We start from the raw sequence: 27,700 nt of genomic DNA, 5'->3' as shown, positions 1-27,700 counted from the left end.
CTTCTCTTTTGGCTTAAGTTATGCCTTATAACACCTCCAGGTTATCCTTCATTTGAAGGCCAGATCTTGGTGCAATCCAGAAAAATCATTAGGAAAATTAAGTGCCAAACTAATCTGTACATCTTTTCCAGAACTGGTTCCTTGTATAAAAGATAATTATTGCACACACGTGATTGCTCTCTTGAATTGTACTGTCAAAGCAAACTAATCTGTTCAATTAAATACATCTTTAATTGTGGCATTACTTCTCCTCTCATCTCTAAACTAGGTCTGACAGTAGGGAATAGACAGAGTTCACAAAAAACTATGTGTATATATATATATATATTAAATATATATATTTAAATCTGGATAATATACACCAGCCTGATAATGCTCCAAAAAATAAAGTTAAGAATCAGGGGTTTTTTCAGCCACTTTTTCTGTTCTATTTTCATAACTCAGTACTTCCCCTACCCTGCTGCTGGCAACTATGAAGTTTGGAGACAGTATGCAACAAGAAAATAAGGCAACTGCCAAGGAAAGCTGGCCTGGCAGACTGTGATGTTATAAATATTTAGCATTATTCAGCATGCTTTTAAAAAATAAATAAAATCTGCCAGTTAAATATCAGATTGTTCTACTTCTCTTTGAAGGCATAAATATCAAGACAGCGTGCGCATCAAGTTGATAATAGAGAAAAAGCTCTGCAAAAGCCATCTCGTGGGAGCAGCAGGTGATTGTTCTACTTCAGTTGCTTTAGTCTTGTTTATTAAAGCCAACGTTTATAAAAATAGACAAATGATAAATAAAAGCTAACGGGGTCATCAAATGCCTCTTCCACTGACTGCCTGAACTTGACCATTCCAGTTTTATAACGCAGTCTGAATGATTACTGAGTGATGCTAATGCATTGTCTAAAAATCCTGACTGGCCACATTCACAATTCCAATTACATCCCCAAATCTTGGGCTACCAAATTAAAGTAACAGTTTTGCCTGTTGGTTCTATTTATGTTTTGCCATCATCCTTGCAGAATTTATAAAAAATTCTCTGGTTTATTATATAACACACATGATTTTACTTATTTCTACTAAACTTCTTGTTCGCAAACCCTTCTCTTTGGGCAGCTCTGATAATTTTATTCTGCTTTTATAGATTTTACCACATTTCTTGTTTTCCACCCAGGTCATTAACAAGATATGACTGGAAAGACTCTCAAAATTCCTCTAAATTTCCTAAGCAAGGATTTACATAGTTGGCACAGTAGCAAATAACTTATAGCCTACTTTTGTAATAATATATATGCTACATATGTTTAAATTGTTTCTTTAAACATTGTCAATCAAAAAAGTGCACTGAAAACATTAAAATTGCAACATGATGCACTCAAAAAGTTAGGAAATGGCAAAGATAACATTGTCAATGCAACTCTATCTTGCTGCTCTCACCCCCCAGTACCTATGCATTATAATACATTAATTATGATATGAGCTTTAACATGCATCATTCAGTGTGCAACCTGGATGTGTGGTATTTCTTCCTCAGTTGGTTCTTGCTCCTCTGTAGATCCTGCTGTGGAGCAGGATCCAAGGGCGGCAGTTGTTGCTCCTGATATGTCCTCTGATGAGATGGGACCTGTAGAACTGGTCACCATAAGGGGTCCACAGATTCCAAAAGCCCATTGTGGTGGGCACAAGGGGAGGGGCGGGACCCCAAAGTTGTCCTTGCCAGGATAGCCAGGTGTATCTCCTGCTGGGAGCTTCCTCCTCAGGGTGTACTTCAAGGGAGAGAGGCTGGAAGGTGGGGGAACCTTGTATAAGCATCTCAGAGGTGTCATCTCCCATGTCTACTGGAAGGGCAAGTGGTACCAGTGATCGAGTTGGTCGTGGGGCCCGAAAGAACCAGAGATCAATAGTTGGATGGTTAGTGAGATGATACAGGAGAATGTCATGTCAGTACCAGATGCAAATGTCTCTTTGTACCCTCAAAGAATGTGTCAGGAGCTAGTGACCATGTCAATACTGGAAGATGAGTCACCGTTGAAGGTGGTAGAATCAAAGGGCAAGTAGGCTCTGGTAAGTAGAGTCGGTACCTGCAGAGAATGTGCCTCAGTACCACTCAGTAACCATAATTGAAGCTTTTCCAAGATTTAAAGGTCCACATGGAATAGGAGTCTGGAAAGTATAGGGGACCCTCAGGAGACAGCATGTCGGGGGTACTGATGATAGTACCAAAGGGCAATTGGTGTGCCCTTCACTTCTGGCTACAGAAGATGGTACTGAAGATGATTTTGGCTTGGCTCTGAAGTCCCTGTGTTTTGGAGACTCTGAGACTGATGCTGATGCCAGTGTCACTCCAGGTTCTTTACCTGATGGCTTCTCAGTATGCATATAATCTTCTAAGCTAGTGCCATGGTCTCAGTATTGGAGGGGATGGGAGCTTTAGCGGTACCCATATTGGGACATGTGGTCTCCATGAGTGACTTTCCCATTCTCTTATTCCATTCTGAAGAAAGGGGTCTTCTCTTCTTTGAGGGTCTAGATAGTTCTGAAGGGCCCCCAGAGTCTTTGCTGACTGTCACAGCAGATATGGTTGCCTGGACTCTCAAATCAACAGGATCCAAGGTACAGATGTGTGACTTGGATCCTGCAGGTCTCAGGGGGTGTTCCATCAACAGAAGTTTCCCCTCCTGTTTCCCCTCAATTTCTTAGATCTGCTTTGAAGACCTGAACAGATCTTACATTAGCATCTTACATGAGACTCTTCCAGGCTGTGGAGGCAACCTGAATGTCTGTCACTGTGAGGGGAAGACCAGTGGCAGGTCCAGCAGGGTTTGAAGCCAGGGTGGTGACCATAACCCATATCTGAAGCCGTGGATCAGAGTCCACCCCCCAGAAGATCCAAACAGGCAAAAGAAGAAGAGGGGACACTCCCCCCCCCCAAATGTACATACCATGCTAAATGAGAAACAAGAAAAAAGAAAAGAAAAGAAAAGATTAAGGGAAAGAGGTAGCAAGCTGTGGAGCTAGCTACCTAACACCACAATGCTTCGTCACAAGCTGCAGGTGGTTGGGAAGGAACTGGAGAGGTGACGGTTCTGCCCCTGCCCTCTATATCTTTGTACTGGAGCACGATGGTGTCAAAGGTGGCCCACAGAACTGCTGAAAAAATCTCCAATTAAGAGAGCTTGGGCGTGCGCACATCTGATGTGGAGCAGCCAGGGATATTACTCGAAGAAGAACCCCAATTGTTAATTTTGGTGAGAGGGAGACCACTGACACTGCTATGATGTTTGAGAGTGAGCCCCACAGCGCTTCTTCCTGTCAAGAGAAGGGGGTGAGGCTCACAGATGACGTCCAGTCCAGATGACATAGCTGTAAGGTATGAGGAGCTTCTTAAGGACTCTCATAGCTGCTGGTGTTGCCCCAGATCAAACACCAGATCAAGCACCACAAAATCCAGCATTAATTGTGGGATGGAACAAGAGGTACCAGTGACTTCTCCCCCTCCCAACCAGAGATACAAAGCAGGGAAGAAGGGAGTAAGCACACCCCAGAATGAGACAGGCAACTTGGGAGATGGGAGTGGAAAGGAAACAAGGGATCCCTAGACTACCCTAACATATGCCTAGCTTGGTAGAACCTGTATCAGCACTAACACCCTTTTCCACCAAAATGCTCCAAGCATCAGAGGATGGGTCAGTGTGAACAAGGAGAGCAGTGGCCAAACTCACTTCCTCAAGCATTTAACTTCCTTGCACATCCACCTCTGCAGACATGGTTGCTCCAGTTTTGCTGCTGTCTGAAACCGGGTGGCCTTTTGAAGCAATGCAGGAAGGGAGAGGAGCTGTAGACTATGTCTTTCCAATTCCCTCCTTCCCACCTCAGCTCCGCTCCCCCATCCTGGGCATGAGGGAAGGGATCCCCTACTCTAACGGAAGACTAGGACAGACTGGGCAGACACAGGTAGAGGGACACAAAAAAAACAGTATCATTAACTTCATAATTAGAACCCCCAACTATTTCTAAAATAGTTTTCTGTGAGATACCAAATGTGAGTGATACAGATAAACGACAGTGCCATATACCATAGCATAAAGGTTTCACTGGCAGTTGTTTAGGGTGACCTGCGATGGTCACTCAAAGAATGCTACACTGAGGAGTAACATTTTACATAGACTTTCCCCCCATCAGAACCAAAACTACAGTACTACAGGCTTGGTTTATAGTGACTACGCACTGACATTCCAAAATAGCAAACACAACAAACATTTATCCCTTTTGCAAAGAGCTGCTGGTTGCCTGATAGTAGGACAAAGATCATGGCTCTAACATAAGGGAGGAAGTACAAGTATATAAACAGAATTGTATAAGAAAGCCAGTACAGTCAATGACTGCCAATGAATTTTTGCATTAGAACACACAGAATGCCTCCACAAAAAACTATTTCTATTATTCACAATTTATTCAGCAAACAGATTAATTTTATGCAAGGTGGGTATTTCAAAAGTGAAGAAAAAACTAGGAGAACAGGAAAAGCAGGAGGATCAGCCAGATGGCTATGCATATAGGAGCTTTGTACAAAAAGAAAAACAAGAGGCATTCAAGTGTAAATCATTCACTTTGTAAAAATTAGTCATTACAAAAATGCTTCTCAGCTATGGACTTTATGCCATTAAATGTTGAGAGAATAGATATACCATGTAATCAGACTTTTCCAGAAAAAAAATATCTGATTTTTTCTTTTTCTCTATGGTTTAGGCTTTGAATGAACAAGGTTCTTAAGCATGTGCCTAACTTTAAGCACATGAGTAGCCCTATTGGCCTCAAAGGTACTACTCGTTTGCTTAAAGTTAAGCATGTGCTTAAATAACCTTGCTGAAGCAGAGCTTCTATGCCAGATGCTTTTTATATATTTATAAATGAGTGCTCATTTTGTAGAATAAACAAAATATACAGCACATATAGCATGATACATTAAGCAGTGGTATGCTGGTAACATTTCTACTAATCTTGTAACATTAGGTTCGTATCAGGCTTAGTTCACAAAACCCTGTTCTTTCTTTAGTGCAGCTAAATAAGAATCAAGGCCAACTTACTTGATGTAATAGGGCACTTTGTTATGTGAAACAGATCTCTGCCACGGAAGCTGAACTGAAGCTGGGGAAAAAATACAGGAGGTGATGATTAGAAAGCACCTGTCTTAAAAACACGATTCCTTTTTACAATTAAACCCACTTAAAATAAATTAAGTGGCAACTACTCTAATTTCCCAGTCAGGCTTTTAGTAATTCAAAAATCAGCTGGAGGAAACAATGGCAAAATATCAGGGTGGTGTTAGCCATCTACTTGATGCCAAGCAAGAAATAAAACAAACAAATATGGTGATACCATTTAAAAGAAGGATAACAAATTGTAGCCTAGTAAGCCATCCACCCAGAGGCAGGCTAAGGGCTAGTCTACATTTAAAACTTACAGTTAAGCTGCTGTAAAATGTTTGTGTAGCCACATTATGTCAACGGGAGAGAGCTCTCCCACCGACATAATAAAACCACCTAAATAAGCGGCAGTAGCTATATCAGTGTGAGACGCTCTCCTGCCAACATAACGTTGTCCACACAAGCACTTATGCCGGCAAAACATATGTCATTCAGGGGGATGGTTTTTTCATATCCCTGAGTGACAAAAGTTTTGCCGCTGTAAGTGCCAAGTGTAGACAAGGCCTAAGGAGAGTATTTCAAACTTTTTCCTATTTCCAACAATGGGTTCCAGAAATTACAATCAACTTAAGCTTTAGAAATACGTGCCTCCACTACCATAATTAATATACTACAATATAATAAAAAAAGAAAAATAACTACATTATTATTAATTTCCCTCAACTCCTATTTGCAATTCAAATTAGCACTGATTAATGTTCTGTGACATACACAGAACATTAGACTCCTTTCCACTGCTCCTGAAAAATAGTAATCTATGCAACATTTATGTAAATCTGACATAGCAAAAAAGATATCTGTAATGTCAGACTACAACAAATCCATACATAAGAGATGCAAAATTTGCAATACAGTACAACTCTGATTATTTAAAGATTTCAGGAAATGCCAGAAATATTTAGATGAACAGTGAAGAGGAGAGATGGCAGATTAACCAAACACCAATTTTGTTATGTCCTCTGGGGAGGTGTAAAGCATGTGGCGTGAGGAGGTATAGAGCACATATAAGGGGACTCACAGAATGTGGCTACTTCAAAGTTAAACAATTTTTACTGTATAGGAAATTCACTTAATCATATTCTCCATGGAAGCAAATTATATTTGTTCTTGAAAGAATAGGCAAGAGTAAACAAACAGCACAGTGAGATGAATTTATATTCAACACACAAGCCAAAGGTAGGTGCCTAAAGTTTGGCATCAAACCTGATATTTAAACATCAAGGCAAGTGGGTTGAAAATTCTCTCCACATTGTACAGTGTTAATAAATTATTTACTGAACAGTACTTTGAGGCAAAATATATGAACCTATGAAAAAAGGTCTACATTTTTATATGGTGTTGAAAGAATTAAGAGAAAATCCTGTGCCACACTTCACGGAGAAAAAGTGTATCCATATTTTACTAAGTGCTGGTACTTTGGTCATGGAACATTTTTTTCTTATAAACAATCATTTTATTTTCCTATATTTTGAAACAAAGAGAATAGTAGGGCATATATCTTAGGGATTTGTAGTGTGGAGGAGAGAAAGAGTGAAATCACATGGATGAACCAAGCTAGTAGACAACTTTAGAAACATGCTGCTTTCAGACCTTCATTTGCTAATATGGTTAGTCATTGCCATTGGTTGCTGGGGTTCTATTATTCAAATGATGTAAGTTAACTGAGAAGATGAACCTCCTCTGAGTTTTATTCTGATTTGACTTATTAGATATGAGTTGCAGATATTGCAGATATTCTGCACTGTCAGGCAGATAAGTCTATTGTTATCAAGACTCTCTTTAATTCCTATGGATGAAGTGATATTGTACTTATTTAGAACCATACTCAATAAATACAGTGTCAATTTTCTGTGCTGTATAAATCTGTGCAAATATTACATTTTTTTTTTTAAATCACTATTTCTGTGTGGAAGATGAACACAGTATTTATTGATTCTGGTACCCAAAACAAATACTACAGATATTAGTAAAAGGTTGGATGCAGTTGGGGGATGCACTGAACAGGATGACCAAAATCTTTGGTTAAAGAGTACAGCAGACTGAGAGATAACACCTGATGGGCATTAATGTATTCTTCTAAGAATACAAAAAATGAACTGCAGAGTTGTGGAACTGTGGACCTGTAAAATAAATGAAGATTTGAGAAAAATCAAGCTAGTATTTCTGAAAACTTTGAGACAGTAGCATGGGTTTCGTTTAGAGAATTATGGATTATAAAATATTCTGAGGTTGGATTATTTTGTAACCATCTACAATGGATATGACTAAACTTTACCAACAGGAGGTAACCTGTAAGGAGCCCAAGGATTCCAAGTTGAGAAGGGATGCAATTAGTTGCAGCTGTCTTCCCTCTAATAAAATGTTGGTGGGAAGACAGAAATAGGTCAGGGAAGAGCTAGGGCATGGGTTGTGGCAACCTATTGACATTGTTTCAAGCTGTCCTCTGTGTCAGGCTCTTTGTAGAACAGGAGTGACCAGTGTTCAGGGTTGACTGCCAATCCCCTTAAGCTGCAGATGTTCATCGAGAACAAAGCTGAAGCAGCTGGTAAGGCAGCATGAAGATGCTTCCTCAGCTGTACTAATTCTGAGACAAAACAGAGGCCTCAAGTTTCCCAGGCATTCCCCGGTGCTACATGCATTTTGTTAATTATTTGTGCAAAAAAGGTGTTAAGTGGCTCTGTTCTCAGGGTCAAGGCTGAAGTAACTGGCAAGTGCCAGATGGTCTGCAAAGAGGTCCCATTTTGGAGAAATTGCTCTTAAAATCTTTGTTCTATGATTGACCTGTATGTCTGAATTAAATGTACTGCACTGCACCTCTTTCACCTGGCTCTTTATTTCAAACATACTTGTGGGTTTGCAATGAGAGTATGGCTCTTTCAATTCCTGAAAACGGGACAATAGGTATCTAGGGCTTTTGAAATTTTAGGATATTTGGATTATCAGCTGGCAAGATGCTCCTAGCATTATGTCATGTATTAGCGTACATTACTTTGAGATCTATGGAATCAAAGTGCAATATAAAAGTGAAGTAATTTATATGGCACTATCCACCCATCTCAAAGCACCCTAAGATAACATATGACAAAGTGCTATGATGATTATTTCAGCATTTATCTGAAAACTAGAGACAAGCCTGAATTAACACCTGGTATTTGAACACACTCGAACTTTGGGGGGTTCTGATAGGTGAGAGAAGAGATTCAGAAACTGAACATGGATCTTTATTCCACATTTCCATGATGTTTCTATAATGGGTCAAATGTGGACCATGGATCTGAAAATCCCATAAATACTTGGAGTTTCCAGATCAAATTTTCTAAAAACTCAGTAGACTGCAGTAAACAAACAAAATTTTCTCTGCAAAGAAGAAATCATTGTTGGGACTTTTCCCTTCATTTGAAGTTCTGAAGACATAAAGCATGTCATGCAATTAAACTTTTGAATAGCATGGATTATTAAATAAAGAAGTTTGACCAGCTCTTGTATCAGTTCAACAAAAACGGTACCTAAGGCTAAAGGTAGAGATAACATGAATGAAAAGAAGATAGATATCGGAGGGCAAAAGGACAAGAACTGTCATGCGTGACACACTAAGTAAAAAAAGATGCTTGATGCAGAAAAGCCGCAAAACTCGCAAACCAAGAACGAGTGGTCAGATAGGTAGGAGGAGAACCAGCATGCATAGACACCCCTAAGTGATACATGAGGATGGAATACTACAAAGAGTTGAAGTAAAATTAAGAAGAATGAGGAGGAGGAGAAGGGACTCAACCCTGCTGAAAGAATAAAGTAGTTAACTACAAGGAAGAGAAACTTCTTGTACTATACGGCCAGAGTGAAACTCAAACTGAAATCAGTTAAGGGTATCATTATGTGAGAGGTAAATGGAGAGAAGGCAACTGTCTCAAATTTATTACTAGCACTTACTGGAGAGAAAATGTTGAGATACAGGGCCAAAATCCTGGTGTGCTTCCTGTAGCAGTTTAAGGCGATCCTCTACAGATACCTACACACACACACACACGCACAAACCAACAAAAAATAACAAGGTTTCTATTTATTTTGTAAAGCAAGAGCCACAATAAAAACATTGGTTTATTTAAACATTCCATTCCAAATAGATTTCATCTGTCTTACAGATTTATTTACTCTCAGTTTATTTACATCTCCTGTTTCTCTTTTTTTTTTTTTTTAATGCAAGGTAATGTTGCGTTTGTGTAAGCAATGCAGATCAATAATGAGCAACAGAAGTCTCACCGTGACTAAAGTTGTCCATTGAAATGTCTGGGTTTTTTCCCCACTTTTCCCTTGTCCAATTGTCTGTAGTCAGCAGGCCTTACTTTGATCGTATCAATCTTACATCTGCCTTTACAAGATGGGACCATTCTGAAGCATGCTGCTTCACTGGCTGACAGGATGGCCAGACATCCTCCTGGTTTACTAATTAAACTGCACTAGCACATGCAGCAGGGGCTTGGCTGCTTAGCTAATTCTCTTTAAGACAGAAAATCATTCCAACACCAAATTACATTTTGAGAGACAAGGAGGGATGCTTCAGAAATGTTAATAACTTTGCCTCCCAGGATAGCTTGCTTTGAGCCTAGTGGCCCAGCAGCTTACATCTGAGCTCTGCAGGTTCCCAGAAACAAAGATAAAAGAGACAATTTTTTCGTACTTCAAACCATTTGGTTTTCTCCAATTCCTTCTGTGTGTGGCAGGAGATATTTGGTATTTGATATTTGTTTTCTCCAATGCTGATATTGTTTTTGATATTTGTTGATTGATATTGATATTGTTTTTGATATTTGTTTTTGATATTGTTTTTGATATTTGTTTTCTCCAATTTTGTTTTCTCCAATTCCTTCTGTGTGTGGCAGGAGATATTTGCTTTTTGATATTTGTCAAAAGAAAAATTAATAGAAGTGGACTAACAAAAAATAAATAAATAATATAAAAGATGGTGATTCAGAGAGGGAAAGTGAAGAGATTGTTAAACTGGCAAACAAATAAAAAATCCTCATTATTTCGTTCAGCATGAAACTGCAAATGAACTATATAGAAAGATTCTGCCCTTATCAGTCCTAGATCACTAAAGCAACACAAGTCAAATATGAATCCACTCCTAACCCTTCTAGCCTGTTTTGTTATCCTAAACCTTCACTTCCTCTCCACCATCCTATGGTTCCAGACCAATCAGTATTCCAATTATTAATGAAAAATTCCCTATGGAAATTGGACATTTAAAAAAAAAAATCAACTTTTACATGAGTAGGCAACACAACAGAAATGTGTGTGTCATCTTTCAAAGGTTTCAATAACTATGATTTATGGAGTTATTTCAGTGCTTACAAATTGGTACAGATATTACTATCACACAGGTGAAACAAAAATAAGATCTAGTCTCTAGAGATTAACTCAGTCCCTGGAGTGAATGAACTGCTGAGAGAACAGTAAAGGGAGGCTATCGGTCAAGACACTGGAGGAAAGACAGCTCCTTTCATTGCTTTTTGCCACTATGGTAACACAGTCAAGAGAGCAATAAGGGAAAAAAGGTACTAATTTGTTTTGTAAGAGAAAAGAAGACTACTGCTGAAGCACTATCCCTCTCCCCTTACGAAAGGAGGAGGGCATACCTGTAAAAGTTTCCAGCGCATATTGAGGTCATCCAACTGGTGAGACATCTTTAAAGATGGATGAAGGTCAAGTGGAGACAGCTGACTAGATAAATCATTCACTGTTTTAACTTTCAAGTTGATTGGTGCAATCTCTTCTCGGAAAGCCTGACAGAGCAAACACACATTTCTGCTTGATCACCATCTTACAGAACAGAATGAAAGCTTTCATGCCAAACAAAAAACAAAGTTACATTTGCTTGTGACTAACATGGCAGTATCAGGTGGACTAAACAACAGCATGCAAAGGAGGTAATGCCAAACTGCACTCTATGAAGAGTGCCTATTTACTTAAGTAGGTCTTTGACTGTTAAGGATTCTGCCCAGTTGTATTATTTGCCTTTACTTCAAATCCACCTCTGTGCACAAGGCCCACATAAAGCTTACACCACTTACATCCCACTTAAGCCTTCAAAATAGGCTTTAAATACATTTTTAGGTGTGCATAGGACTTGTGTGGTCACAAGAGTGGATTTCATCCAATACTGTGATATTCTACAGTGAATTCTACAGGTTCACATCAAGGATTCTTAAACCAAATTTACTGAATATGGCTGACTATTATTCCCCAATCAAAAGCTGCTGTGAAAACCTCTATTCAAATACTTCATTACTGAATTAGCAAAGCATGAGGCAATGCATTTTCCAAGGAAAAGGAATATATTATTTTATGGGATTCTGACTGTACAGTTAAAGCTATTTACGATTTAAAAAAAAAAGAAGAAGAAAAGTTTTCTGAATCAAACTAAACTAAATAGAATATTAAAACTAAAATTTCAGTTATGGTTGAAAAGATGCACTAAGTATCTTTCTTGCTGTGACCAGGTAAATGTAATTGTTTGATGCTGTAAAGAGCTTGACTAAATGTCACTGAACAAGCAAAACCAACTTGAAAAAGAGAAGGTTTTTTTGGACAATCCAATTATCCCTACGTCCCTGGAAACGATCTCTAATCAGTCCCATTAACAGGAAACACCTATTGGCAAGAACGGAGATTTTGGTTTATGGGTTGCACACACAACTCTAGCAGATCTTTCTGCTTTTCACAGCAATGAAAATTTAATAAGACTTTTCTTTACCCTCCTTTACAGAAATGGCATCAAGATATGACAAACTAGTTCATAACACAAGAACAAAGAGCTATTCCCTCCAGCATGCTGGAGCTTGGTTTAGTGTCTATGTTCAAATGGGAAAGGGGGAGGAACGTATACATTAGTCTTCTTAAAACAGCAACAGTTTGGATATAAATCAGCTTTGACTGTGCTTGGCTCAAAGTTTTTCGGTTCCACTGAACCTGAAAGTCTGAGCAAAACTTCAGAGGAAGGAGGTGTAAAACCCTACTCATGTACATGTGAAGCAATCAGATGTACTATTTACATAGTACCATACATGCGCATAATTGTTTGCAATACATATAAAGATGGAATCTTTTTTGCAAACATTTACAATCCAACACCATTAATTTTTACATGAGTAACTTTATGTGCTAAGGTCAGAGGTCAAGCTGTGCATTTGAGTATGGCTTCAAGGATGTGTGTATTTGTGGGTGCATGTCTGTTGGAACTGTTGTGGAGCAGAGGAGTCTGAGTGTTTCTGGGTATGACAACATTTGGGTACTAAGGAATATGAAATGAAGTTATTGACAATTGTCAATGTTGCCTTGTTTAGCAATTTCTTTGAGGTTTAATAATGGTGTTGATAGGAAATGACCTGAAGCAACTTTAACTACAAGGCCTCGTCTACACTGGACACAGCATGGAGAGTGTGAGTGACTAGGCACTGCAGTGAAAAGCAGCCTGCGTCCACGCTGCAGAGTGTAGCTACATGCGGCAGTGAAAGGCTCTGTCAGAGGAAGGCAGCAGGGAAGGACTCTAGCAGTGAGGAGCTGCTGGAGTGTTCCCTTGCTGCCTACCCACTACCAGAGCCTTTCCTCATTGCTGGAGCCTCTCCCTACAATAGGGAAAGGTTCTGGCTCTGCGGAGACAGTGGGTCACTATCTTGTAAAAATAGCAGTGTAGACGGGGGAAGCACTGCTTAAGCATGTAGAGAACTGTGTAGGGTGCATACCCTTAGGTTCTGGCATGTCTTTAATCTACTTGCTTAAGCAGTGCCTCACTGTACCCTGCTATTTATAACCATGCCAGGGAGACATGCAATACATGTATTCTAAACACTACTGTGAATGTAGACATAACTGAAGTGAACAAAGGTTTTGCAAAGGAATTTATAAACACTGAATATGCGGGTGTATATGTACGTATAATGAACATGGGAAGTGTGAAAGAATTTGGAGTTTAGAATTCCACACAGACCTAATACAAATAGAACTACATTCACAAAGAATTTCATGCTCACCGTAGTTTTCTCAATGTGTTCCTGCAATGAATCAATCAGTAAGTCTCCTACTGGTTTCCAGGCATTTCGCACATTCTCAGCCTCTTTCAAGTCAGCATCAAGGTCATCCATGGAACACTGCAAGTCTTTCAGTTTCTCTAATGCTTTGTCTACTTGCTTCTGCCAGTTGTTGGCACTGGCATTCAGGCTCCCCCATTTCTCTTTCACCTCTGAAGACTGCTTACGCATAGCTTTGGCAATTCTCTGTGCTTTCTCCTCAGGAGTCATCTCTGTAGTGAAAAGGAGGTTTCAGATTTTAGACTTTTGGGGGTAATTTTTTTTTTTTTTTTTTTTTTTTAAAGTTGCTGTTCATTTTTGGTTGACCAAATTTAATTCTGTATGAGAAGCACATTCAAAAAGACTACATCTGATAAGACTTTCAGCCAATTCAGAATTCATCAGAACACTGCAGATTTTTCTTTAAACAAATCAACAAGAAAGTCCAGGCTGACAAATAAAATAAAATGGAAACCAACATTTTATTCTTAAAGAACAACATGGCTAGGATAATTGCTAAGAAATTCATCCTCATTTCCACATATTACAAAAGGCAAGAGCCTAGGACTGGTTATTGATGTTTGTGGTACCTGTGGGAAAAAGATTATTCTCCTCTCTGGAATCTGCTACCTCACTTTCCCAGTTCACGAACCTCTGCCCTTACCCAAATCTTTTTTCTCTCTTTAACTCTCTGTTAAAATGAATTGCATGTTCTCAATCCCACACCTTAAGTACTTCTGCAGACCTGCAACAGTGATTTTAATGTTAATGCCCCACTTAAATAGACATTTAAATGGAGTACTGAAAAGCTAGAACTGCATAACAAAACTGTTACCATAGGACTGCTATCCAAAATGATAGAGCTGAGATTTAGATGCACATTTCTCATTAATTTCAATTCTGTGGATCTAAATCCTCTAAGCAGCTTTGACAATTGCAGCCAGGATCCCCAGAAAATCCCATTTATGTCATGAAGACCTGTTGCAACTGAGCAAACAAAGCGGAAGATAGGATAAATATGGCAAGGATGGTAGTCTTAAGGAGATAAAATGGATGACGACACTGATTATGTTTGGAAGTTTTTGTGACAAGACCCGAGCATACGTATCATTATCCGACATTACTGTAACTCACAAACACACTGTTTTCGCTCTCTTTCACAGTATGTATTAAGTACACATATACCTGATCTCTTTCTCATTATAAATAATTGGTGGGAACCCGACTGGTGGTCTAGTAGCAGCATGATGCGCTGCCATCCTTGGGACAGAGCAATGGCTCATTTTCTAGAACAATAGGGACCGAGAGCCCACTCTGCTTGTAAGGAGAAAGGAAAGTTTCAGATCACACTCAAGCTGGCACTCAGAGTGGCCTCAGTGAGCTCTGGAAACAGCCTCATCCAGCCTCCTTCATCTGAGGGAAGATTGCAGTCACAGTGACTGAAACAAAGTCAATCCCAGAGGACTCCTCTTTCCTACAAGAGATGCCCCGCTTCAGTCCCCACACACAATTTCTGCAGGCACAGCAATACTTTGAACATCAGAAGAAACTTATGGTGCATAAACCAAACCAAAACAACACACACACATAATGATGCATGCACATAAAAATAAGCTAAATGATATTACACTCATTCCTGCGTACAGAAAAGCAGCAGCATTTTAGAAATGTTTTTATGCAGTTTTAACCATAAAAGGCGAACGTTGTATATAAATATAAGAATCACATATATAATGAAAAAAAGTTGAAAACAGCATTTTTATTGAAAGAGATCAAATGAGTCAAACAACCTTCCATCTAGTGGTGGATAGCCATTAAAAATATCTTTATAACCGACTTGGCTTATCAAACAGCCGGCTTTAAAACGAAACAAAGGGAACAAGAAGTTTTTGCTTCTTATGGGGGAAAATACCAATGTCATAGTCAAAAGTATATTATCAGGGTGCCAAAAATATATGCTATTAATATGCCTCTAATGAAGGTGAATACTAATCAGCTTGTTAACCTCGGTCTGTAACACTGCAACCTTACTGGGGATAATTAACATATAAGAAACTTGTAACAACCTTAAAGTCCATGCTATTCATATTTTAGTTGAGAAAAGCAGACATTCTTAGCTAGGAGTAAGTGCAGATAGAAGGAACTGGTTTAGATTAAAAAAAGAATTGCTATTAGCCAATTTTGTGAGATTTGAAAAACTTATTTACTTATTGTGAGCCCCTGTCCTTAGTTTGGGCACACATGGAAATACCATCAGAGGTCTGTCTATTCAACAACAGCTGAAAGCAGAAGTACTTTAAGTCTTGTGAAAACCCCTGTTCTCCTATGATTTTTATTAAAATGTAGTAACCAAGCCTTGTTGGAAACTGAAAAGCAACTTGCAAAGGTATTTTATTGTCAGCTATGTAAACCAAACAAGCTAAAAAAAATTAACAGAACATGCAGAATAGAAGAGCTGGAGACTAATATGTATACTAGAAAAAAAGGCGTCAATTTTTAACGGTGAGGGTATGACAGACTGTACCCCTGCATTCACACCATTGTAATAATCTTTGTACAGAGTATACCTTATGAGTTATAATTTGAAAACTCATTATTTGTGGGTCATTATTGTCTTAGTAAATTATATCTGGCAACATTAGATGTAAAGTTGTAAGATTCCACTCTGTGGTGTATTAAAACACGTTCCAAATATGGGGAGTGGCCGAACCAGTTCCTCAGAGACAAAGGGCAAGTTGATGCCTCAGCCAGGTTTAAACAAGGTCATTGGGCCATTTTACCTGCTAAATGGCCATTCTTTGGCAGGAAAGGGGACATGGGCAAGAAATCTACATTTTAACGAAGAAACAGCACGGGGTTCCTGTTCCAAAGAAACAGCACGGGGGAAGTCCACAAAGACTTCTTGTCTCCTGAACCTCAGGTGAAAATGCCTCTCAAAGGAGGAAGAGGACTATAAAAAGAAAGAGGAGACACCCCAAAAGCCCTCCTCCTCCTCGCTCTCTCTCTCTGCCCACTGATTCCCTGCACCAGAAGTAACAAAGGGCACTGCCATTACAAAGAAGCTGGGAGTGGACAACAGGGAATAGATCACTTGATGATTGCCTAGTCTGTTTATCCCCTCAAAAGTACCTGGCATTGGCCACTGTCTGAAGACAAGGTACTAGGCTAGATGGACTACTGCTGTGACCCAGTATGGCCGTTCTTATGGGTCCTGGGCTAAGGAGTTTGATCAGTAATACTGTTGAGAACATATGGTGAGAAATACTTTGCTTTGAATTTAACATAGTTTGTAAAGTTAGATACTAGTTGGGCTTTATGTTTATTTTTCTTATAATCATTTCTGACTTTTATGCCTGGAAATTGTAACCTAGGCATGATGAAACCCAATATTTGTGACAACGAAAGGAGAAAATGGAGGAAAGCTGGAGACCATCCCAGAAATGCTTTGAGAGGAATTATGAAACGGGATGTTAAGAACCACCTGGGAACATATGACAGGCAGAGATTCAATGTTGTTCTGGGTTTTTGTTTTGTTACAATTTTATTTCCTATAGCTAACACACAAATCTCAGATTCTACCTTGCTACTTGAACAACTCCACCATGAGATTTTGCAACACAGTTTACCTTGTAGGACAATACATTATGCTCAGGTTTGAGATGATCTTTTACCTCAGCCTTTGCAACAGATTTCTGCTAATGACAACAGTCATTTAAAAACTTTTAGATAGAATCAACTATTAAAATAATAGATTATACAGGAAGGACAATGATGCAGGCTTTGATTACTTGGGGAGAGCAAGGGAGTTTTCATTTTAATTCATTTAGGAATTATTAATGTTAAGAGTTTAAAACTGCCATGACCTTTTCTAAAATAATCTGAATTGATTAAAATCCAGTGACAGAGTCAATTTACTGATTGCAAGAGTCCTGTGCCTAGTTCAGAATAATTTCTTGTGTACTAAATATATTGATGCTGTGAAAAGCAAAATGTAATAAATATTTTCCCTTTGCTTTTCCTGAATAATGCACTTGTGTACAGTATAATAACTTGCAGGTTTTATTTAGAATATTGAATGTATTTAGAAAATTGTTAAAAAACTAAGAATTGTTCATGATAAAAGATACTGATCCTTTTTGGAGGATTTTAAAACTAAATAGAAGATAATCTGGAAGCTCTGCATAAAATTGGTGATGAGCTAGAGGGACTTAACTATCTTGGTCATATGGCTAATGATAATTTAAACTGCACAAGCCACCAGCTAACTAGCCTCAACTCTGGTAAGGATGGTAAATCTCTCTACGAGTGCTGTGTTGGCTGATTTGTATTGACAGAAGGCTCAAGTGAGGCCTCACCTCTCCAACCTAGTTGGAAAACAAGAATGATAGTACTTGATGACAGTATTGGGAACAGAAAGCAGAAAAGTACTCTACATTGAACGGGGTGGGCAAAATCACCCTAATAAGATGACCCCGAGGAGATGGTGGTGATGGCAAGTGTGGGGAAGAGAAGAGGTGTGTCCTTATACTTTGTTTGTCCAGCTAACTAAAACCAAACAGAACCATGTTTGACAGAAGTTGTCACATCCCTTACTGTGTGGAAGGCACCTAGAGTCCCTGGTGGAATAAGAAACAGAACTGACCAGAAATAAAAATAGATGTATTCTCCTGAGACTGTTGAAAGGCATGTGAAGGTCATTTGTTAATTCACTGTCATCGATCAAACGTGACTATTGCATTTTATTTGAAAAATATTATTTGTATTAATGTGTTGAGATTATTCTATTTAACCTTATAAAACCCTTGGGGGTACTTATCAACTTGCTTTAAAAAAGACGTTTACTGTGAAATAAAGCCAGATATTTAGTTTTATAAGGTATAAAATCATTTGGGTTCTATTCACTTAAGAGATAAATAGGTCTTGCATAACTATGTTGGCCATTGTCATAGCCCAACACGTTAACAAGTAGCCTCTTATTCTTTAAAGCAGAGAACATATTTGTAGACCTGATTTAATAAAAGGATGATTTAACAGTGACAATTTTCCTTGGGTTAGGAAATCTTTTCATTAGTCCATCATTAAACCAGCTGGCATAGGGATACAGAAGTTCTTTGTACTGTGACAAACACTGTACACTAGTTGTTGCTTTTTTATCTTTACTTGGTTATGAAATCTTCTGATTGATCAATCTTTTTTTATGGTACTTATTACATTATTTCCATTTCAGCAGCTGCTCAGAAAATAAGAAAAGCTCTATATTCATCAGTCCATCTGCTTACCAGAGAGGAAAGATATTAATTGACCTTGGAGTCAGGGAGAGGGAAAAAAAATCCATTGCTCTTGTTGCAACTACTTCATTTCAATAAGCGTCTTTTGTCACAAACAAAGTGATGAAAGTAGCAAGAGTTTTTCTCAGTGTCTAGTAGAGGTAAGCTGCAAGGGGATGTGAACTTTTAAAACTGAGATTTAGAATATTTTTCTGAGCATTAAGGCAAGTAAACAGATTTCAAAGGTTGAACAACATGTAAGAAGGAAAATATTATGTGTGACCAGTATGCTGCTTGTTTACAAATTTATTTTAGAAAAGTTAAGTTGCTCCTAGCTCCACCAGTGCTTTGGTTTTTTTTACACACTTATTGTTGTTCATTCCTCAATCTGTAGAAAAAGTGCTCATTTTAGGGACTGAGAGGAGCTAGTGGTCTCTTTCTGCCTTGCCATAATTAAATTTATTTTCCCTTACCTTTGCTATGCACTTTAAACATAGAAGAACTGGAGCCGATTTAATGTCCATCCCCTCAATTATATAGAACATGTTTCTCCCTTCCACAGTTCAGTGAATCTTTGCAGCAGAGAGTGATGGGTGCAAATGACACTGTCATCATGAGCACTTTCAGAGCATTTAAGCAGACATAATGGGTTACTGTCAAGCTCATAATCAGAAGAATCCAACAGAATTGTCATTACATGATTGTCTTTAGCATCACTCTCCTGAAAAGTATTCTTTGTGTTTCCAATAACCTGGCAGAAAACTTGCTTACAACAAAAAGTACTACAGAAGCAGGAAGTTTAGATAATAAGAAGCAACTGGCTACTGTAAAAATGTGGCAATTAGGCAAATTCAAAGCAGCCATCCATGCACAGCATGCCACTAGCTTCTCATAGTTCAAATGTCTACTGCACATATAGTTGAGGGGAAAAAAAAAGATAATTGATCATTTTCATCAACCCTTTGGTTTTTCTTCAAGTAGCACTGAAGGTTCTTGAAATCAAAGAAAACAATTTTATAAAGATAAAAATTAAGAAAAATGGCTGCAGAATAAAAGACAAATTACTTTTAATCTGCACATGAATGAATTACTATGAGCATAGAACACTGAATAGCTTGAAGAGTGAGTTTTTATATGGCGGGTATTTCTGGGAAGAACAATGTAAAGTCATCAATAAAGGGAAATAAGAGTGATGCTAGTATAACGTGTGTCCCTTAATATTAATGCGGTGTTTTGAAGACGTGGATAGGATAGTTGGGAGACAAGGTGGTTGAGGTAATATTGGATCAACTTCTGTTGGTGAGGGAGACAAGCTTTCAAGCCACACAGAGCTCTTCTTCAATTAATCCAATAAAAGATATTACTTCACCCTCATCTTCCCTTAATATTGGCAGTTGAGATTTCCCAGCAGCCACTGCATTAACACATCAATAGGTAAATCAGAAAGATAATTGTACTATGACAGGAAAAAGAGGAACTATCTACTAGAGATGAAGCTGAAAACCCACACATGGCAAAACTATATTTTTGAGCTTGTCATAGAAGTATATTAAAGCTTACTCCTAACATTTTCTATTTTTAAAAGGGAAATTCAGAAACATTTAGCTATTTATTTTTACTATCTGCACTATGAAATTATTTAAATTTAAAAATATATGGGCCAACTTAAGTATGCACTGCCTTGCAAGAAATAAGCGATTAATTTCATTGGCCAGTCTCTGGGCTCACAGAGACCATGAAAGTGCTGTAGAGAGAGATTGCTTTGCTCGAAGGGAGAAGCAGCACTTCCGTTGCTCTGCAGCACTCCTGTGGTTACAAACTTTGACAGGAGTTCCACCTCTCCCCCTGAAGGACAAGAAGGTTCCTGTGATGCAGAGGAGAGAGCATGTGAAAGTACACACATGTGACCAGCACAAAATATCCTCAACATTTTTCACCAAAAATTACTTCCATTTTGCAAAAAATGCTGTGACCTCAAATCAGAGGTCACAATATTTTTGCAAAATGGAAGCAACTTAAAGGAAGAGCAGGGCCGGACTCATCAGTGCAGAGCAGCTGAAAAGCCATCTTTAGCTGGCGCCCTGACGACTCCCCATTGTGTCAGAGGAAACCTTGGGTGGCACAGAGCTGGTGTAGCATGTCTAAGTGCCCCCTCGCTTCCTGCTGTCCCTGGTGAATGAGATAGTCCTCTGGAGAAAAGAGGTATGAGAAAGACACCCCTCTACCCTGATGGTGATTCTGAGCAGCCCAGAATATGGTTCTATGCTACTTCCTGATGCAATAGGGATGAAAGGTGTGAGGGCCTCATGTTCCCCCATCAAAGATCATCCAGGATTTTAGTGGCACACTGGCCATGCCTTGCAGTTCCCTGAAGATGGTGGAAGAGACAGCTGTCCATCCACTAAAGACATCCGTTATAGATTCTTACAATGTAGACATCTGGACTCAGGCTGGAGCCCAGGCTTTAGGACCCTTTGAAGTGGGAGGGTCCCAAAGCTCAGGCTGCAGCCTAAGCCCAAATGTCTACACCACTATTAAACAGCCCTTTAGCCTGAGCCCGAGTCAGCTGGCACGGGCCAGCCATGGGTGTCTAATTGAAGTGCAAACATAACCTAAGGCTACCATTGGTGCTGATGATGGTAGTGGTAGGAGTTTGGGGTAAATTCTGCTAGTGTAGTCATGGCATAGTGTACACATTGTAAGAATCAATAACACTCTGGCAACATTCTGTGGTCCTCATAGTAAACAAATTAGTCTGTTTGTTGCTACAACATTACAATAATAAAAATAACCATTATGTCCTCAGGTTCAGTCTCACTTCCTTTACTCCAGTTACCCAAAATTCTGTTTTAAAATTTCCTCTTTGGCCATACGCAGGATTCCTATACCACCACTGGAGAGGGAAACAGGATGTTACACCCCAAGCCATTTCTTGTCCTTGTCAATCTGTCACACACCTGTCCACGAGTGAGTCTGAGGCCACTTCTCATAGAACACCAAAGAGACAACAAATAGTAAAAAAGTTTGAACTTTATCCCCAGGGACTGAACTTGAACCAGTGACCTATAAGTCTAACTAAATATGACTTCCCCTCTCAATTAGTCAGGCATTATATCTTTGGTAGTTATAAGGTTGTCATCTTACTCCACTCTTTTACAGAAACTTTCAAAAAAGACAAAAGGGGGTAAGACTAGAAATTGTAACATAGGGAGTGATTTTTGAAAGAGCCCAAGGGACTTGCTCCATTGACTTTCAATGAGATGTATGCGCCTTATTCTTAAGCACTTCAGCAAATCTTCACACCCTGAAAAATAAGCCACCTGGAGTAGAAGAGAGTGAATTTTCAAGCCTTCTAATAACCAACTGGTCCAGTATCTTGGTAGGTGTGTGGTTACTAGCTGGACTGGTACTTTGGCAGAAATAGGCATTGCAGGCAGCAATTCAATTCTAACCCATCAGACAAAATGGCAAGTCTTAAAAGTTTGCTCGAGTTCTTTATTGTATTTTTCATGCCTATGGATAAAATTATTACATCAAGGAATTCATCCTCATTGCATTGGGCAGCAAGAAAAGAAAAAAGAAGAGTTTCCCTGTCAGATGCCTACTAGCACAAACAAAGCATATACATGTAAATTACTAATATATGATATTGTTATGATGCAACTGATATGATATTTTTGCATTTATAAATAAAAGGCAGAACAAATAGTAAACATTAATTTAACTTAACCATCAAAATAACTTTTTCAACCAAGTAATTGCTCGCTGTAAGGGGGATTCAATCACTTTAACAACCTTCTACACTAGCAAAGCACACTGATATGACTGTAGACTTCGGGAAATGTTCACTGTATTTCATTGTATCATCCTGATCTGCCAGCATTTTATTTTATAGTATTTTAAATTTTTTACCCAACTCGTGCACTTCATATACTGAATTTTAAGGACAAGACCTGCTTACCATATCAAGTGAGGAGGGCTTTAAACTAGGTTCAATGGGGGATGGAGACCTAAGCCCGAAGGTAAGTGGGGAAGTGGCACACCACAAGGAAGCACGAGGAGGAAGGAGCAACAGGGGAGGCCTCCTGATTCAAACTGAGAAAATAGGGCAATCGGTTAGTTATGTGAAGTGCCTATGCAGAAATGCAAGAAGCCTGGAAAAAAAGCAGGAGGAATTGGAACTCCTGGCACAGTCAAGAAACTATGACATGATTGGAATAACTGAGACTTGATGGAGTAACTGTCATGGATGGATATAAACTGTCCAGGAAGGACAGGCAGGGGCGAAAGGGTGGAGGAGTTGCACTGTATGTAAGATAGCACTATGATTGCTCTGAGTTCCAGTATGAAACTGGAGATAAGCCAGTTGAGAGAGTCTCTGGGTTAAGCTTAGAAGCAAGAACAATAAAGGTGATGTCGTGGTGGGTGTCTGTTATAGACCACCAGATCAAGAGGACGAGGTAGATGAGGCTTTCTTCAGTCAACTAGGGAAAGTTTCCAGTTCACAGGACCTGGTTCTCACGGGGGGACTTCAATCACCCTGACATCTGCTGGAAGAGCAATACAACAGAGCACAAACAATCCAGGAAGTTTTTGGATAGTGTTGCAGACAACTTCCTGCTGCAAGTACTGGAGCAACCAACTAGGGGCCATGCTTCTCTTGACCTGCTGCTCACAAACAGGGAAGATTTGGTAGGGGAAGTACAAGTGGTTGGCAACCTAGGCAGCAGTGACCATGAGATGGTCAACTAGTATTGTGTTATGATTTGACACAGTTTAGATTGGGTGCTTTTACACCTTTTGAGACGTAAGTTATGATGACAGCAAATTTTATTACTGACTGAATGAGCAAAGCTAAAATCAGAATATATTATTTTTCATCTTCATGATACTTCATGCAATGTTGGTCAAATTACACATTTACTATATATGCAATATATAGAATAAGATACAAAAGTGTCTAATTTTGCATAATATTCTCTTGGATTTTCAAAATAGCAGGAGAGAAGGTCCAGTATAACAGACAAGAAGTATTAATCAATGAAAAAAATGCCCATTTGGTTTAACCAGGAGGTATTCAGACTGTGCAATGCAAAGCCAAGGAAGGGAATCAGAAACCAGAAAAATAAAAAAACTCTTTGTGGAAAAAAATTACACAAAAGTAATGTCAGATTGCTATGAGATTAGTTGTTTCCAATTAACGAAGTTGAAAAGTGGGCCAAGAAGGTCGTACAGTATGTATGAAATAAGAAGAAAGAATATTAAGACAGGACAGAAATAACTATATAACTACTTTTTAAATTATATAGAGTACTAAATTATATTAAATTTTATGGTAATTCAGATTTCTGAAGATTACTTCATAATAATTCAAATTACCAGTTTATTCTAGAACAATTATATGCAATTTTCAGCAGTAAGATTTCACGATAACACTGCAGTTTATAAATGAGAAATAATTAAGAATTTACTCTACACTGAATGGTACGTACTGTATGTATCTATGTACTTATACAATTATTATATGTTTTTTTCTTCTGAACAATTATTAATAGACTTACTACCTTGTCATTGTTTCCTGAAAATAGCTAAATATGAGTCAACTCCTGCAGTTGGCTAAAGAGTTAAACATTCAAATAGCTTAATTACCAGCTACAGATGAAAGACAACTGCTGTAGAATAGATGTGTTGCATAACACGCTTCATTTTATTGACACTAACATATTTTGCAAAACACATTTTTCATCAGCCAATTCCAGAACCTACTTTGGTTAATATTTTACAAAGAGTAACATATGCAGATTTTAATGGCTTATGTTCCAATACTCTTGGATTCATATTTCAGATGCACACTTTTGTTCTTGTACCAAGAATATACAAAATTGCTCTGATGTTATCCATATTTTGAGTTTATAACGAAAAATGAAAAATATCAGGTGTGCCTCCTCAAAATGTTTTTAATATAAAATATAGCCCTCTGTAATTTGTTTGTATTTTTCCTCCTTCCATCATGGACACTGGATATTCACCAAGCAGTGATGACTATATCTGAGCAATTTATAGAATGTGAAATGCCCAACTGCTTTAGAAATTCTAGAAGGCTACGTAAGTAATGAGTTATAAAATGTACGCTGGGGACCTAAAAAGTGCTTTGATGTTGCAACACTCATTTTACATGTTCCAAATATGAAGAAAATGGTAACTGACCTGTTTTCAAATGCAGATTTTTTCTTGGTTCTTCAGGGCCCTCAATTGGTTGGTCGGCAAGGAAAACTCGTGCCTGGTCTACAGCGTTCAAAATGATTTGCTCCTTATCCTTCAGTTCACGCCTCAATGCCTTTTGCAAAGGAAAACGAGAGTTGCATTTGTAACCTAATGTTTTGTACAACAGACAATGTAGAAACCTCTCCATTTTCATCCCTCTGACTAGACCTGTACAGTCAGTGACGAACAGCCAACATTTAATTCACGTTGCAACAGAAAATGTTGCAAAACAGAGATGGGAAGAAAATGAATTTAGACTTCAGAGGTGATTTTCGTGGAACTAACAAATATGTGAATACAAGAAAAATGATGATGTGTTTAAAATATTCACCAAAGGGAAATTATTATACTTGAACTTACATAAAAACATATTTTGAAACCTTCATTACTATCTGCAGGATTCATAGCACATAATAGATTGCTCTGACTTTTGTTGTTATTGTTTGTTTGTTAGCCAGAGCAACAAAAAAAATTACATCCAATAGAACACAAAAAGGTAATTTCACAACTGGTAATGAGAACTGAAGAAGTATTTTACATTCTTCAGAATATGTTAAGTTAAAAAATATGAAAATTAAGAGGCAGAAACAAATTAACCTACACAGAATCAAAACTCAATCAAAGAGAACACATTATGAAAAGACAGTCTCCAATTAGCCTAAAATATTTTCAGCCTGTTACGCCAAGGCAATTGCAATTTTTCTTTGAGAGGTTTTTCATGCAAATGTAAATGACTCTGAACAAACTTTATTCTCTAGTGCTTTTGGTCCTTTATTTCTACTCAAAAGTCTTGTGTTTATGAGCATAGTCTACTCCAATACTGTCTTCTAAAAGACATTTAAGTGCCATATAATCTTTTTAAATGATCCTTGTCAGAAGAAAATAATTTTTCATGAATCATTTGCACTGGTTACTACTATTGTAAATACACAATAGCATACTTTTAAGGTTATGTACTATGTTTTTCTTCTTTTAAATTAATATTTTAAACTATAATTTTTAAATTTCTAATGAAAAATAAATGTTAATTTTACTGGAAAAGTCCAGTTACTTCCCACGAGAAAGAGCACAGTACACTCCAGGCACTGTATAACATAATAACACTTCTTCTCCCTACAGAAAATAGTTCTAAGTGAAAGAATAAGAGCAGAAAGTAGGAAAGTGTCTTATTTCCTTTTCTCCAGATACTTATATAGGGTGTGACACACATTAAGGCCTCAATTATGCAACTGGATCCACATGTGGGATGATCCAGTGGGACTTCATATGGACTCAGGGGTCTGTTGCATGGATCTGATTATGGGATCCGAGCCTAAAAAGCTCAATATTTTAACCTCCATTTTGCAGCTAAATTCTAATCCTTTTCCCCATTCTCTCTCCTAATTTTCTTCACAGCAATTACATGTGAAAATAACAGTTTTACTTTTGAGAGCACACATGACCATTCTTCAGAACTATAGAACATCATATCGAAATTCTCCTGCACACTTGACATTAGGGAGGAGGTGTCAAAAGCACAACAATCTCAACACTAAGGGCCTGACCCCAATCGGACTACTCACATGAGCGAAGACAATAATGCATATATTTGTGAATCAGATTCCTAACTTTAAAAACGTCTTACTGAGCAGCCTGCCCTGATTTAAAACAATAACCCTCAGTTTAGAGGGCATTTTCATTAGAGATAGTACTGTATACTGGATATGTTATTTCAACAGTCTGAAAGACTATTAAAGCCAGATAATTTTTCACTGATTTTCTGCCCCGTTTACTTTCTGATTTCTTACTTGCACACAGAAGGACATGTACATTTTAGCAGAAGTGAGACAGAGGGGAATGCTACTATACTCATTTCACTGCCCTTCCGTTGTTATTATATAGTCATCGTACATCAAAACCATTCCATTTCAGCATGGTAAATTAAAGGAGTTTTTTTACAATACAATATTTTTTTTGTGATCACCTGGTCAATTAGACTCTACATAAGTAACTAAAATAAAAATATCAATATGGGTATATGACATTACATGGCAACTATTACAAAATCAGATAATTTCCCTCAATACTTTTTAAACTAACCTGCCTGTAACATTACAATATGGAACACAAAGCTAAAATATATAACCTGCTATCTGGAGTTCCTTTCCTCCAATTCTATCCCAGATCCTCTCCTGTCTGGCTTCTACTTTCCACACTCACTGAAACTGTTCTTATCAAAGTCGCTACTGACCTTTTCATGACCAACTCCAAGCCCGCACTCCATCTTCATCTTCCTCAACACTATCAACCATGCTCTTCTTCTACCCTCCTTAGCTTCTGTTGCGCAGTCCTTTCCTGTTTCTCCTCCTCTATCTAATTGTACTTTTAGCAATACATTTGGTGGTCATCCTTCTCTTCTCTCCAACTTTTGGTGTGAGTCACACAGGGCTCTGTCCTTTATTCCTTTCTTTTCTCCCTCTATCTCATACATCACTATTTACTTACATCTTATTTACTTGCACAGCTTTACCTCTTGTCTTTTGCTGATGACTCACAAACCACTCTCTCCATTCCAGACCTCCTTCCTCCATCCAAACCCACATTGCTACCCATCCTTCTGAAATCTCTTCACAGGTGGATGTTCAGCCATCAGCTTAAACTCAATGTGGCCAAACCTGACCCTTTGGTCCCTCCTTTCTCCTCTTGCTTCCTCACCATTGATAACAATATCATCTGCTCAGCCACTCAGATCTATAACCTAGGTGCCGTCATTGACTTGGCCTTAGCTCTAGAGACATACATCCAAGCAGAAATCTCATGGTTTCTTCTTACATGACCTCTCTAGGATTTGGTCCTTCTGATGGCCATTCCATCAAAACTCATGTTTTGACTCCTGAAAACTTACTCTCCTCAAATCCACTGAAAAT

At 38.4% G+C, this 27,700-nt stretch overlaps 1 protein-coding gene across 1 annotated transcript in view; it reads right to left on the bottom strand.

The window, feature by feature from the left end:
* UTRN (utrophin) overlaps positions 1-27,700 on the bottom strand; it is a 503,387-nt gene that overhangs the window by 122,170 nt on the left and 353,517 nt on the right. Inside the window, exons 55-59 of the mRNA XM_067542236.1 lie at positions 24,738-24,867; positions 13,228-13,496; positions 10,834-10,980; positions 9,128-9,206; positions 5,081-5,141 (exon numbers count right to left, since the gene is read on the bottom strand). Of these exons, the coding sequence (XP_067398337.1) occupies positions 5,081-5,141; positions 9,128-9,206; positions 10,834-10,980; positions 13,228-13,496; positions 24,738-24,867 (686 nt within the window). The remainder of the gene's footprint in view (positions 1-5,080; positions 5,142-9,127; positions 9,207-10,833; positions 10,981-13,227; positions 13,497-24,737; positions 24,868-27,700) is intronic.

The sequence above is a fragment of the Emydura macquarii genome, unplaced genomic scaffold, assembly GCF_026122565.2.
Source record: "Emydura macquarii macquarii isolate MOO-44397 ecotype Brisbane River unplaced genomic scaffold, CSIRO-AGI_Emac_v2 contig_705, whole genome shotgun sequence".
NCBI classification, from domain to species: domain Eukaryota; kingdom Metazoa; phylum Chordata; order Testudines; family Chelidae; genus Emydura; species Emydura macquarii.
The sequence above is the reverse complement of the archived record's forward strand: the minus strand, read 5'-3'. Positions and strand labels throughout refer to the sequence as shown.